The 14561-nt window shown below is 35.9% G+C and overlaps 1 protein-coding gene and 1 long non-coding RNA gene across 5 annotated transcripts in view; one reads left to right on the forward strand and one right to left on the reverse strand.

Moving 5' to 3' along the window:
* The window catches only part of LOC125667067 (SKI2 subunit of superkiller complex protein-like), a 42252-nt gene extending 40137 nt beyond the window's left edge, over positions 1–2115 (reverse strand). Inside the window, exon 1 of the mRNA XM_048900382.2 lies at positions 2092–2115. Within this exon, the coding sequence (XP_048756339.2) occupies positions 2092–2100 (9 nt within the window). The 5' untranslated portion in view covers positions 2101–2115. The remainder of the gene's footprint in view (positions 1–2091) is intronic.
* Positions 2116–4783: 2668 nt separating this feature from the next.
* LOC130051690 (uncharacterized) lies at positions 4784–13221 on the forward strand. Of its 4 annotated transcripts, none has more exons than XR_008799968.1 (6): positions 4784–5079; positions 6057–6166; positions 6854–6999; positions 8411–8631; positions 9771–9835; positions 10288–13221. It is a non-coding gene; the product is annotated as an uncharacterized LOC130051690 (long non-coding RNA). The 4 variants fall into 4 exon arrangements; XR_008799967.1 differs by having other exon boundaries at positions 6060–6166; XR_008799969.1 differs by having other exon boundaries at positions 4784–5008.
* The last annotated feature ends 1340 nt before the right edge of the window (positions 13222–14561 follow it).

Raw genomic sequence — 14561 nt, forward strand, 5'->3', positions numbered from 1 at the left:
TACATTATGTATACTCTATAGCATTTCATAAACCTTTTTATAGACATACATTCTATGTACAATGTGGTGATTTGGGCTCTAGACCATTTATATCGACCTTGATAGCTCAGTGGTTGGAGCACCTGACTAGTAGCGCAGGGATCCTAGGTTCGATTCCTGGTACAACCATAAATTTCTCCTTTCCTGTTACATCTGGTGTCATTGACCACCACTGGACTTGCAGGTGAAAGTCCTGCCAGGGATAGAAGAATCTGGAGTGTGTCTTCGAGAGCAAAGACAATCTATAAAGAGGGAAGAATGTAGTGGTTTGGACTATATGGCCTGCAGAGATCGGCCAGGAGAGCTCAGTAGTTAGAGTATTGCAGGGCTCCGGGTTTGATTCCCGGCCCATCCATAAAATTCTCCCGTCATACTTGTGTTTATATCTCCCTCAAACTAATGTCAACGTTGTTTCGATATCAGCATTTCAATGTCCATTAATAAATCTTCAAAATCAATTCAATTCAGCGTTGAAAAATTAAGCTATATCAATGCTGACACAAAGTTAAAAGTGACTGCTGGAAACAGATTAAAATTCGAAATTCGTTAAATCAAATAATTACAAAGAAGTTCACGAATTCATCCCACGCTTTGGTAATATTTTCTACAATTTGTAATGACTGATTCAGAGTGTATAAGCATAAATTTTGATCGCTGTAATTACTGACGAGCAAGTTTGTTACTTTCGATGAAATAATTGTGTGATATGAATTTAAAATTACTTTAATCTAAGATAACCAAGTTATTTCTCAATACAATACAATCAAATACAACGAATATAAAAAAAAAAAAAATGAAAATGTACAGGAAAGGTTTTGGTATAAAATCCATTTGATGCACTTTATTTTGTCTACAGATGCACGTTTTGTATGACACAGTGACATATTAATTAGTGCAATTTTGACCTAATAGAACAAAATCAAATAAATCCCTCTAGGATGAAAAGGTCAAGATCGCGAACAGTGAATATCAAATTAAGAGTAGGACAAACACGGACCCCTGGACATACCAGAGGTGGGATCAGGTGCCTAGGAGGAGTAAGCATCCCCTGTCGAACGGTCACTCCCTTTTTTGAGCCATTTATCTCGACCAGGTAAACAGAGTAATCCGTAGTCGAAATCAGCATGTAAAGAATGGCCTAACAACTGGCATGAAACATGTCAGACATCATTTGACCTCGTACAAATATATAAACAGGTCAGCTACACGTAATAATGTTATTATCATTCATTCTGTATTCTGCATATATTCTAAAGATTATTGTAAAAAGTATATATAAAAGTTCTATCAAATTATTTTTTTCCCATTGAGGATCGGAATGGTCCTGAAAAATTCACAATTTTTGAAAAAGGGTGGGGGGTAAGTCAGCTTAGTACCTCCTTTGTACATGTATACTTAGACAGTGGCCATGAAATTTATACATATTGTAAAGGACATCCCACTGCTTAATGGGAAAGAAAGAAAGAAAATATATTTATTGACTAGTTAGTTTTGGGCACATCGTCTCAACCTCGAAGTACTTGTGCGTAGAATCAGAGTGGTGTTTAACAAAGTAATATTAATGTTTTGGATACATGTATGAATATTTTCTTTTCCCATTTTATTAAAGCTGCAGTCTATACTGTCAAAACGCCGAGAGTGTTTGATTTATCGTGAGGAATGGTCGTGTAAAGTGTTGAAAAGTCATATGCATTAATTTAATGTTGTTGATTTGAAAAATGTTTTACTAAAGGTCCTTTAATGTTTTCTTAGAATCCACACTTGGTTTCCACTACTTCTGGCATACGTTTGAAGTTACTCCTTTCACCGACCACGGTTAATAGTTTCGTGATCATGAGGAGTAAAGATATGGACTTGGTAGAACATTTACTTTTTGTTCAGTGTCAAACTTGCCCCGATCGTTGGAATAGTGTTGAGATGTTTAATAAAACTAGAATGTGTACAATGGATATATTTGTTTTCCTATATTTCTGAATCAATGCTTTCTTCCATAACCATATATGCTTTCCTGCGAAATATATCCATAAATTAAGATATTATGCAAAAACGTACCTCGATCATCTATATTGCCGCTTTGGTAGCCTACAGGTCACAACTTGGCCTACACCCCGCGTGTCGGGAGATACTCACACCCCGCGTGTCGGGAGATACTCAGCGTAACACGAGTACAACGAGAACAAATCTACCACGTTATTTCACAAATTCCAATAACAACTTAATTTTTAGTACCCGGTCGAACCGTTTCAAATTGCACTGTTCTTAATCGTTATAATTTAAAGAAATTGTAACCTCTTACAACAAGTTGTAGAGGATTTGATGCCACAGACTTTGTGAATCCGTGGGAGTGCAGAAGGAAAATGTTACAACTAAAGGTTTCTGAAATTGATACCTGTAAATCATTACCAATTTTAATAACAAATGAAATCCATATATTTACAAGTTTGTTATGATAGCGGATTGAAGTAGCGATTATAAATGTTAGGTAGGCCTACAGCTATTTGAAATCATGAATCTTATTACTTTTTTTCCAATGGGCGAGTTGATGAGAGAGAGAGAGAGAGAGAGAGAGAGAGAGAGAACTCTGCTTTGTGAACCAAGGACTTTATCCATTTGATCTACATGACGTGAGCTAGGAGACAGTTCTAAGTGCACTGGTCCATGGAGACAACAAGCCTATCCTTAAATAGAAACTTTAACACTGAAAAACATGATCTATCCATAGGATAAGTGGAGTTTAACTCTGAATTGATATTTGTAAATACATGTAGGATGTAAACAGTCTAATGAAATAAAATTCAGTTCAATTCAATTTAATTTAATTTATTGATTCACCAAACATGTTTATGGAGCGCCAAATTACATAAACTCAAATAATTGAAGATATCTTCAATTATTTGAAGATATCATCAATTCAATTATTGCTCTCTTTAATTGAATTAATGCGCGCATTAAATCAATTATTGCTCTCATCAAATGAATTAATGCGCGCATCAATTGAATTAACGAGAGCAATAATTGATTTAATGCGCGCATTAATTCAATTATTGCTCTCTTCAATTCAATTGATGAGAGCATCAATTGAATTAATGAAAACAATAATAGATTTGATGTGCGCATTAATTCAATTATTGCTCTCTTCAATTCAATTGACGAGAGCATTAATTTCGTAGAAATATTGCTCGCAATAATTGATTTAGAGCTCGGTATAAATAATTTGATGATCTCTTTAATTCAATTGAAGATATCTTTAATTATTTACAATGCTTCTGTATAAGGAATTAATGCGCGCATCAATTCTTTTAAAGAGAGCAACAATTCAATTAAAGAGATCATTAATTCAGTTGTGGATATGTTGAATTGAAGATCTTTAATTATTTAGTTGCTCTCTCTAAAAGAATTATTGCTCTCTTCAAATGAATTAAAGATATCATTAATTCAATTGAAGAGAGCAATAATTGAATTCATGCGCGCATTAAATCCATTATTGCTCTCATCAAATGAATTAATGCGCGCATGAATTCAATTATTGCTCTCATCAATTGATTTAATGCGCGCATTATATCAGTTATTGCTCTCTTCAATTGAATTGTAGCGCGCATCAATTCAATTGTGGATATCATTAATTCATTTGTAGCGCGCATCAATTCAGCAGAAGAATTAATGCTATCATCAATTCATTTAATGCGCGCAATAATTCAGAATTGAAGATATCATTAATTATTTGAAGAGATCTTTAATTAAATTGTTGCGCGTATCAAATGAATTGATGATATCTTCAAATAATTGAAGATATCTTCAATTATTTGAGTTTATGTTAATTTGGCGCTCCATACATGTTAGCATACAATCACGTTAAACAATGAGATATATGATAATACAAGTACAAATAGTTCATACATGCATATTTGAATATATACATATACATACACACACATACATACCCCCACATATACATGTGACATATTAAACTGTATGGATGCAATTTAGCATTGTATATATATATTAGTAATATAATATGTGAAAAATAGTTGCAGTATCGGGGATATCATACCCCCCCCCCCCTCCGAGTATAAGTCAATTTTTTGAGATGTATATTACGTTTATATGTGCACACGGATGTATAGTATAACTAGTAATGATAAATATTTTTGTGTGAACAAAAGGGATGGGGTGTGAAGCTTAATTAGATTAATATAAGCCTTTTGGCTTGTTTGTCAATCTATTACATGTATAAGACATTGTTTGTAAACATTATTATCAAATTATTTACGAATAAATATTGTTTAAACTAAGCTTAAAGACCCAATTTTAAGTTAACACCCCCAAATCATAAGCTGCCTGTCAATCAAACATTTAACAATAGATCTCAGGTGGAGTGACATCTGCAGACACTGTGGTCTGGAGCTACCCCCAGAGAGGTTTTCATAACAATAACAGCCAGTATCTACAGGCATTCTTTAGATCTTGAGGAAGCCCAGTATACCTGAGTTTTGATAGCATTGACCTGTCCAGAGCTGCTATTTTCTCGTAATTCAATTGTTTTTAAAAAAAACCCTGAACAATGCAATTTCAATATAATTGTAATTTTTCCCCTCTATATACATGTATTATAAATTACACAATTAGAAATCAAACAATAATTTGCACAATAATTTCTAAAACTTGTAACTTATTGAAATGATTTATGTCATCAATTTATGACACCTCTATATTTATATTCATTGAGTCACCGACACGGTTAACGCTATTTGGTACCGCTTGCAGGGCGGCGACCACGAGTTACCTGCCCCTATACAATGAGTTAATTGCCCCTGTATTTCATCTGTTAAGTTGTACTTAAAATAGGCTAACTCTTGCGCAAAAAAAGATAGAAAATATCAAATATGGGAAAGCGGGACGATAGACCAAACATATCTACGAAGAGACCGTTGGTGCCGGAAATATCTCTGTCTTTAGTAGTGTCCGCGAGGTATATTAATTTATAAAACATGAGATATTAGTACCATATTGCCCGGGAATCAAAAGATTTTTGCAAGATCGGTAAGTATATTCAATATAGGCTAAACAAGCACAAGGCCAGGGCACGTGGTAAGTCATTCCGCAGCGCAGGAATGACCAAAACTAGCCTACTACGGTACCATTTACAGAAATTACCAAAAAAATGACAAAAATTACCGAGAGAGGAGCTAAAATGACCTCAGTAATACATGACATCTACTATCATATTCACATTAAAAATTTTGGTCCCTCCTTTGACGACTTCAATAATTTTTAATTTCGGTCATATCTTTGGTATTTTCTGTGAACGTTTGTAATTTCGGACATTATATGTAACAATCCTACTATTCATTCCACAATGAAGGCCAGTGGGCCTAGATTTTTAATTTGATACACGTATAAACTTAACACTGCGCAAGTTACGTCACGGAATGCAGTATAGGGGAGGAGAAAATATTTGGCTGGACCAGGAGTCGAACCTAGGATCCCTGCATTACTAGTCAGGTGCTCTAACCACTGAGCTATCCAGGTCGATATCCACGGTCCGTGTAGCCCTAACTACTAAATTCCTCCCTTTAATTTGTTTTTGCCGTCGAAGACACACAACCCAGATTCATTTCACCCCTGGCAGGACGAGTAGTCACGGCACCAACTGGTAAAATCTTGCACAGAGGTCCCTAGGTTCAATTCCCGATCCAGCCACAAATTTTCTCCGTGTATGTCTATCTGAGACTGAGTTGGAAAATTACGGTATCTTCATAGTGACAAACTAATGAAAATATTGATCAAATTCGACTGGTCAAGGACTGTTAATATAAATAAATTTGAAACATTGGTCATTGTAATGATTGGTTTCATGTTATACTAAGCTTGTGTTTCAAGACAAGGCTGTCTTTGTTGGTGATGATACTGATGTATATATTTGGAAACAAGTAATGCTTTGATTTTGATTACAGGTGTGGTCTTTAAAAAAATTAATGCATGGCAAGGTTGATAGTGAGACTAATAAATTCTTTCAGCAGAATTCAGCTAGACACAAAAAAAAAGACAATCACTACAGCCTTCCAAGAAGATGGACTGCCTCACAATAGTTTCCTTGAGGACTGTCTTGAAATATCCAGAGTTTAAGGTATGCATTTTGTACACCATGAAAATCAGCTTATAGTTTAGCTGTTATCTAATTAGAGGGAATTTTCAATAGGGACTGGGTCTTTTCATTTGCTGGACCCTTATGTAACAATGACACTGTTCTTCCACCCCTGTTAGATCCACTATAACTTTAAGGAAAATAATTGGATCATCCTGTCCCACCAATATGCACATCTACAAATGAGAATGAAGCATTGCACAAAGTTTCAAGACTATCCGATAAGCCATATAGGAGAAGTGTTCACAAGATTTTGTGACAGACAGAAAGACAAATGAAGTACAAAAACTATGTCTCCCCCTGGAAGAGGGGAGACATAATTAGAATTTTTTTTAGACAGAAAGGAATGAGATCTCTGATATAGATTTTGCTATGAATATATATCATGTTTTGCTGAGTGAAAACAGTTTTTTCTTCTCTTTTATTTATACGTATCTAAGCACAAAGTAATTAATACTTTTCATACTTTCCCAATTTGAACATTTTATGTGTCAATTTTCCCAATTCTACGGACTCTGGACCCAGTTTGAAAATGGTAGGAAAACCCCTGCGAAGACTCAAATATGAAATCATTTTCAATTAGAGGTTAAAACATTTAGTGATGAATTAATTACTGGAATTTATGAGGACTACTGAGACATGTTAAAATGGTGTCACATTTGTCTTCAGATTCAAGAAACGGACTCTATCTGGAAAAGGAAAACAATATCAAAGCTCCTCTGTGAGAAGTTGGCCAAGGAAAGCATTCAGAAGAAAGTGGAGATTCATTGTTTTTACCAGATCCAGCAGATCACAGAAAGCATCTAGTAGGGGAGGTAAATGAAGCATCTTTTACTCCCTATATACAGGGCTTGAAGCTAACTTTTTATGTCACCAGTATTCCTTGTGACAAGACCTTTCCGTGGGTACCAACATTTTTGACCCCGTGACCTTGACCTTGGAGTTTGACCTACTTTTTGAAAACTTTAACCTTGCTAATAACTTTTGAACATTAAGTGATAGAGCTTTGATATTTCACATGAGTGTTCCATGTGACAAGACCTTTCCAGGGGTACCAACATTTTTGACCATGTGACCTTGACCTTGGAGTATGACCTACTTTTTGAAAACTTTAACCTTGCTAATAACTTTTGAACAGTAAGTGATTGAGCTTTGATATTTCACATGAGTGTTCCTTGTGACAAGACCTTTCCGTTGGTATTAAACCTTTTGACCTTGACATTTAACTTACTTTTAATTTTTTTTACATTGGTCATAACTTCTAAATGGTAAATATTAGAGCTTTCGTATTATACATGATGATTTCTTTTGACAAGATCTTTCTACTGGTACCAAGATATTTGCCCTTGTGACCTTGACCATCTTTGGAATTGGCCATTATCTGGGGCATTTGTGTTTCACAAACACATCTTGTTTTCAAAAAAGCCTGAAAACTGTCAAATGTCATACAGATTATTGCTCAGGAAAAGATGTGCGCATTTGTCGAGCAAAATAAAAATGATATATATTGTGTATTAATTTAAGATGAAAAACATACTTGAATATGAATTTGCTCGACGCATGCACTGTATGTTTTCTGATAAGAAAACCACCTGAATTTGTGGATATTTTCATTGAAAATGGCATTTTTGCAATTTTATGCCAACTTCTAGCTCACGTCATATGACACAAATCATTTTGCTGATCAAACTGAGCAGATTTTGGGTTTGCTAATCCATACCTTATTTGAATGCCAGGGTTTGAGCTCCAAGTGAAATCATCAATATTTTGGTCCAAATGACTTTAGAAACTGTACCTACTTCTTTCATAAGTATATTTTCCAAAATGATGCTTTAGAAAATTAACTCATCTGACTGACGAAAACAAATGTCAGTCAGTCAGCCAGACTTTTAACCAGTCACGGAGTGATGGGCATACATTAATTTCGAGCCCTGTATATATTGCCAGACAAGTAGTCCAATCAGATTATAAACTTTAACTGAAAAATTTACAAGCCCATTCATAAATTAGAGACCGGTGGCAGTGCAGTGTTTCTCACCAATGCTACAATCCCTAAAATTATGCTATGTCAGTAATTCCCAAATGTCACTGGCATCAAACTTTCAATATACATAAATGAAAATTGTAAAACTTAAGTTCTGTTGGCAAAGTTCAGCAAGAGAGGCATACATTTTGTTTCAAATCCCCTTATATAATTACATGTATTCATTTAGAATGTTTTCTTAGTTTCCAGGATTAAGCCAGCCAGTAGATGAGACTATTATATCAAAAATACATTTACTTGTACACGAGGGCACACAAAGCGTTGATGAAACAAAAAGACATTTCCGTCTGTTTGTAAAGGATACTATTTCACCAGGGAACACCATCTCAGAATTTAACAGATGCTTTTACCCCGCCAATAAGGATGTAAGAAATCACATTTACAGGGCACCGAGATTTTGCCAGTAAGTTCTAAAAATTTTTTTCTCAGGCTCAAATGTGCTTTTCTGATCAAAATTTGTTAGTTGTCTGTCGTCGGCATAAACTTTTCACATTTTCATCTTCTTCTCCAGAACCACTGAGCCAATTTCAACCAAAACTTGGCACAAAGGGGAGATAATCACAAAATTAGGGTGGGGTCATTTAAAAATCTTCTCAAGCACCACTGGGCCAGAGGACCTGAAATTATCATTAAAGATTCCTGACCTAGTGCAGATTCAAGTTTGTAGCTCACCTGAGCTGAAAGCTCAAGTGAGCTTTTCTGATCATTTTTTGTCCGTCGTCTGTCTGTCTGTCCGTCCGTCTGTCTGTCCGTCTGTCTGTCTGTCCGTCTGTCTGTTAAACTTTTCACATTTTCGACTTCTTCTCCAGAACCATCGGGCCAATTTCAACCAAACATGGCCAAAAGCATCCTTGGGTGAAGGGCTTTCAAGTTTGTTCAAATGAAGGGCCATGTCCCTTTCAAAGGGGAGATAATCATAAAAATGCAAAAATAGGGTGGGGTCATTTAAAAATCTTCTTCTCAAGAACCACTGGGCCAGAAGAGCTGAAATTTACCTGAAAGCTTCCTGACGTAGTGCAGATTCAAGTTTGTTCAAATCATGGCCCCTGGGGGGTAGGATGGGGCCACAAGTGGGGGGGTCAAAGTTTTACATACAAATATAGGAGAAAGCTTTAAAAATCTTCTTCTCAAGAACCATTGGGCCAAAGAAATTGACATTTACATGAAAGCTTTCTGACATAGTGTAGATTCAAGTATGCAAAGGGTAGTTTGGGCCATAATAGGGACTAAGGTTTTACATGCAAATATATATGGAAAGTCTTCAGATATGGGCCAAAGTGACTCAGGTGAGCGATGTGGCCCATGAGCCTCTTGTTACAAATCATGACCCCTGGGGGTAGGATGGGGTCACAATAGAGACCAAAGTTTTACATGCGAATATATAGGGAAAATCTTTAGAACTGGACCAGGGTGACTCAGGTGAGCGATGTGGCCCATGGGCCTCTTTGTTAACCTATATCTTTTATTTATGTGAAGATATTCAAACATTAAGAACAGACATATATATATATAAATCTTTTTTTCTTTCATTTTTTCATCCAGGGTAGTTTAGAACTGTGTGCATTGGTTTTGGAAGAATTTGGGCTGTTTAGGCTAAAATCCATTATGTAAGTTCATCTTTGTGGTGCACAAATTCCATATGGTCATTTCAAATAGTCAACATTGCTTCTATTTTCAATCTGAAATTCTACATGTATTTTGTTTGAGAGATGAAAACAATCCTCGAAACATTATCACCGTTATCTTTAATTTTCCATCATACTTGTGTCAAAGAGTTGAACTTTCTTTATCAGTAATTTTATATTGACTTCGCATTGTGTGATATATAAAGTTTTTATGATTTTATTTTCTGTCTAAGATATTCAATATTTAAAGGAAAAAGATAATGGTAGGAGATGGTAGGATAAATTCTAATTATTCAGAGAAACTTGATAAATACTGAGTTTGAGCTTATATACTCGATAACACAATAGAAGAATGCAATTTACTAGTTAAACTTTGATAGGATACTAAATTTAGGATGAGCCAATAAGATTATGTCTTGTTTTTCATGTTACAGGATTGGACAGAATATGAACACACACATCCAATACTTCAAAGATATTATGTTTGTGGAGGCAGAGATTTTGATTGCATCCACTGTTTAGAATACATCCTTAAGGGAAGCAGACTGCCGCCTTTACCCAATGATATAATGATTAATCATAACTATATCTGTTTTGTACCAAATAGAAAGAGCATTGATTCAGGTCATTTTCAAATCCACTGGCATACATTGTACTATACATGCAACCTTTTCAAACTTTACATTTAAGATTTTATAAAGGAAATATCTTAATGTTTCACATGTTTACCTTTCACTGTGCTATGTAATTCATTATACCTGCCATTATGCCAGTCTTCCTGAACATAATTTGTTTTCTGCAATTTCATTGGCCAAGAGGCTTAATCCTGGGTTATCAGATTGAGCATTTATATTTAGTATCCCATTGATTTTGTCAGCCCTATATAAGGAGCTGACTCAGATTTACTCACTCTGCTAGGTTAAAGAACTCTAAGGTTTGTACTTTTCACATGAATTTCGTGTTCGCCTCTTATCTTTTACATAGAGTAGGAAATGAACATAACATTGAGTTAGGGAACTATTTAGATTTTACATTATAATATGTAAATACCTTAGCAGAGTCAATTTACTTGGTTCAGGGTAGTATCAGATATTACTTTTTCAGAGTTTAAGTGTTTAGGCTATCTCAATGTTTCTATAGTTAGCCTTGTCCTATGTTACTTTTAGATGTATGGAAGCCTTTTAGTGTTATAACACTATATTTATGCCCCCATTCAAAGAAGAGGGGCATATTGGTTTGCACCTGTTGGTCGGTCGGTAGACCACATGTTGTCCGCTTAATATCTTAAGAACCATTCACTTGATCGTAATATATTTCATATGTGGGTTGGTTATGAAAAGAAGAGGACCCCAATTGTTTTTCAGGTCGAAATGTCAAGGGTCAATCTACTCTGGACATAGGAAGACACTGCCTGCTCAATATCTTGAGAACCCTTTGCTTGACAGACATCAAACTTGGTACACTGGTACATCTCAAGGAGTAGATTTAAGGTCATATGGTCAAAGGTCAAGGGGTAAACTGGACATAGTAATATATTGTCTCTTATGTTTTAAGAATTATTTGCTTGATTGACACCAAACCTGGTACAGCATAAGGAGTAGATGACCCCTATTGATTTTTAGGTCACTTGGTCAATCCACTCCTGACATAGGAAGATATTGTTTGCTCAATATTTCGAATTGATGATACTACTATCAATCAAATTATGCATATGTATAACCCTTTTCAATTTTGCACCATGGGGGCTTATATGTAATTGTTTTACAAACACCTCATGTTTTATAGTTTGTGAAAGCTTGTTAGGGTCATAACTTTAGATTATCTTATTATGGTACTTGCCCGTCAGAGACTGGACATATTATGGTATGGTGTTGTCTGTCCGGACCTTGTAAGATGGGATACAGACTGAACCGTAAGCTCTAGAATCTTACAACTTGGTATATTTGATCATCATAAAAGGAAGATGCTTATTGTTTTTTAAGGTCAAGGTTGTAGGTTCACTTAATAGGAAAACCTTGTTCGAGAAAATTACAGATTCTTGAACTGAGTATTTTGAGGAAACATTACATAGAAAGTACATGATTTGTCAAATTTCTCCCAATATTCAACTGAGAACCTTATTCTGCAGAGTATTTGTATGGGTATGGAAAATGTGTATGTGGCTATGATTTTGATTTTTGTTTAAATTTTTTTTGTTGAAAATTACAGGTTTAACCGAGTCAGTTTTTGAGGAAATATACATGTATTAAATAAATGACGGTTTGACCTTTTAACTCCTCTCACAGTTTTGAAGCTAGGGTCTTTGTAAATAACTTCTTTGGTGTTTTAGAATATTTACAGATTGTTGATCATGGTCAATTTTGGGGAAATATTTTCCGCAGAGCTCTAGTTGTCTATCTACCGGCCTCCTGTCACTTTTAAGTTTAGGAGCTTTTATTCATGGAAAGAAGTATGTGACAACCTGATGATGGCTGATACTATTTAAAGCCTTTTTATACGCCCGTCTTAAGATGGGACGTATTATGGTATGGCGTTCATGTCCGTCCGTCTGTTAGCTTTTTCGTGTCCGACCCGTAACTTAAATACTACAAGGCCTAGAATCATCAAACTTTGTCTGTAGATACATCTTGGGTAGAAGGTGTGTCGCACATTAAAACCAGGTCACTGTGACTTTTCATTAAGAAGATATCCGTCTGTCCGTCCGTCTGTTAGCTTTTTCGTGTCCGACCCGTAACTTAAATACTACAAGGCCTAGAATCATCAAACTTTGTCTGTAGATACATCTTGGGTAGAAGGTGTGTCACACATTAAAACCAGGTCACTGTGACTTTTCATTAAGAAGATATCCGTCTGTCCGTCCGTCTGTTAGCTTTTTCGTGTCCGACCCGTAACTTAAATACTACAAGGCCTAGAATCATCAAACTTTGTCTGTAGATACATCTTGGGTAGAAGGTGTGTCGCACATTAAAACCAGGTCACTGTGACTTTTCATTAGGAAGATATGGCCATATATGGCAAAAACTTGTCCGACTCATAACTTGAAAACTATTAGACCTAGAATCACCAAAATTGGTCAACTAATGCATCTTAGGTAGAAGGTGTGTCGCATCCTACTTTAAGGTCACTGTGACATTTAATTAAGGTGATATAAAAAAATGTTTTAATGGGTACAATCTATACTGTTAACAATATGTGACGGGCATATCATGTGCCGTGGCGGTGCACTTTATTCTAGAAATGGCATCAGAAAAACACCCTATGTAACCTTTTCTGCTTGTACTCATTTATTTTTATTGGAAAACTTATTACTTGTTATCAGCTACTCTAAAACAATATTGACTTGTGCTATAATAAATTTGTAAACTTTACAAGTCTTTTCATTTCAAACAAGGTGTTGAACAAGTTGTTGAACATCATCTGGGATTCACAACCAAACAGGTACAACATGGAAACAGTGTGTTCCATGATTTCTGTAGTGTAACAAGTCCAGCTGATCCCAAGTACACTGTACTATTGACAACGATTGTTTTTGATAAGCACAATAGAAGTTCTACTTTGGGAGAAGCTATAATTATTTTAGTCCTAGCATACACTGCTTCCTGTTAGAGTTAGGGTGCTGTATAACTTGGTACCTCTTTGAGATAAAATGCTTTATCATCAAATCATAAATCATCTTCCCTCTAACAGATACCAGATTATAAAGCACCCTCCCTCTAACAGGTACCAGATTCTATAAAGTACCTTCCCTCTAACAGGTACCAACTTACAAAGCACACTTCCTCCAACATGTACCAGATTATAAAATATCCTCCATTTATAATCTGGTACCTGTTAGAGAGAGGTTGCCTTATAAGATGTACCTGTTAGAGGGAGAGTGTTTTATTAGTTGGTACCTGTTAGAGGGAGAGTGCTTTATAATCTGGTACCTGTTAGAGGGAGAGTGCTTTATTAGTTGGTACCTGTTAGAGGGAGAGTGCTTTATAATCCGGTACCTGTTAGAGGGAGAGTGCTTTATAAGTTGGTACCTGTTACAGGGAGGTTGCCTTATAAGTTGGTACCTGTTAGAGGGAGAGTGCTTTATTAGTTGGTACCTGTTAGAGGGAGAGTGTCTTATAAGTTGGTACCTGTTAGAGAGAGCGTGCTTTATAATCTGGTACCTGTTAGAGGGAGAGTGCTTTATAATCCGGTACCTGTTAGAGGGAGAGTGCTTTATAAGTTGGTACCTGTTAGAGAGAGAGTGCTTTATAATCTGGTACCTGTTAGAGGGAGAGTGCTTTATTAGTTGGTACCTGTTAGAGGGAGAGTGCTTTATAATCTGGTACCTGTTAGAGGGAGAGTGCTTTATAAGTTGGTACCTGTTAGAGGGAGAGTGCTTTATAAGTTGGTACCTGTTACAGGGAGGTTGCCTTATAAGTTGGTACCTGTTAGAGGGAGAGTGCTTTATTAGTTGGTACCTGTTAGAGGGAGAGTGCTTTATAATCCGGTACCTGTTAGAGGGAGAGTGCTTTATAAGTTGGTACCTGTTACAGGGAGGTTGCCTTATAAGTTGGTACCTGTTAGAGGGAGAGTGCTTTATTAGTTGGTACCTGTTAGAGGGAGAGTGTCTTATACGTTGGTACCTGTTAGAGGGAGAGTGCTTTATTAGTTGGTACCTGTTAGAGGGAGGTTGCTTTATAATCTGGTACCTGTTAGAGGGAGAGTGCTTTAT

Source organism: Ostrea edulis, chromosome 2, assembly GCF_947568905.1.
Source record: "Ostrea edulis chromosome 2, xbOstEdul1.1, whole genome shotgun sequence".
Classification (NCBI taxonomy): domain Eukaryota; kingdom Metazoa; phylum Mollusca; class Bivalvia; order Ostreida; family Ostreidae; genus Ostrea; species Ostrea edulis.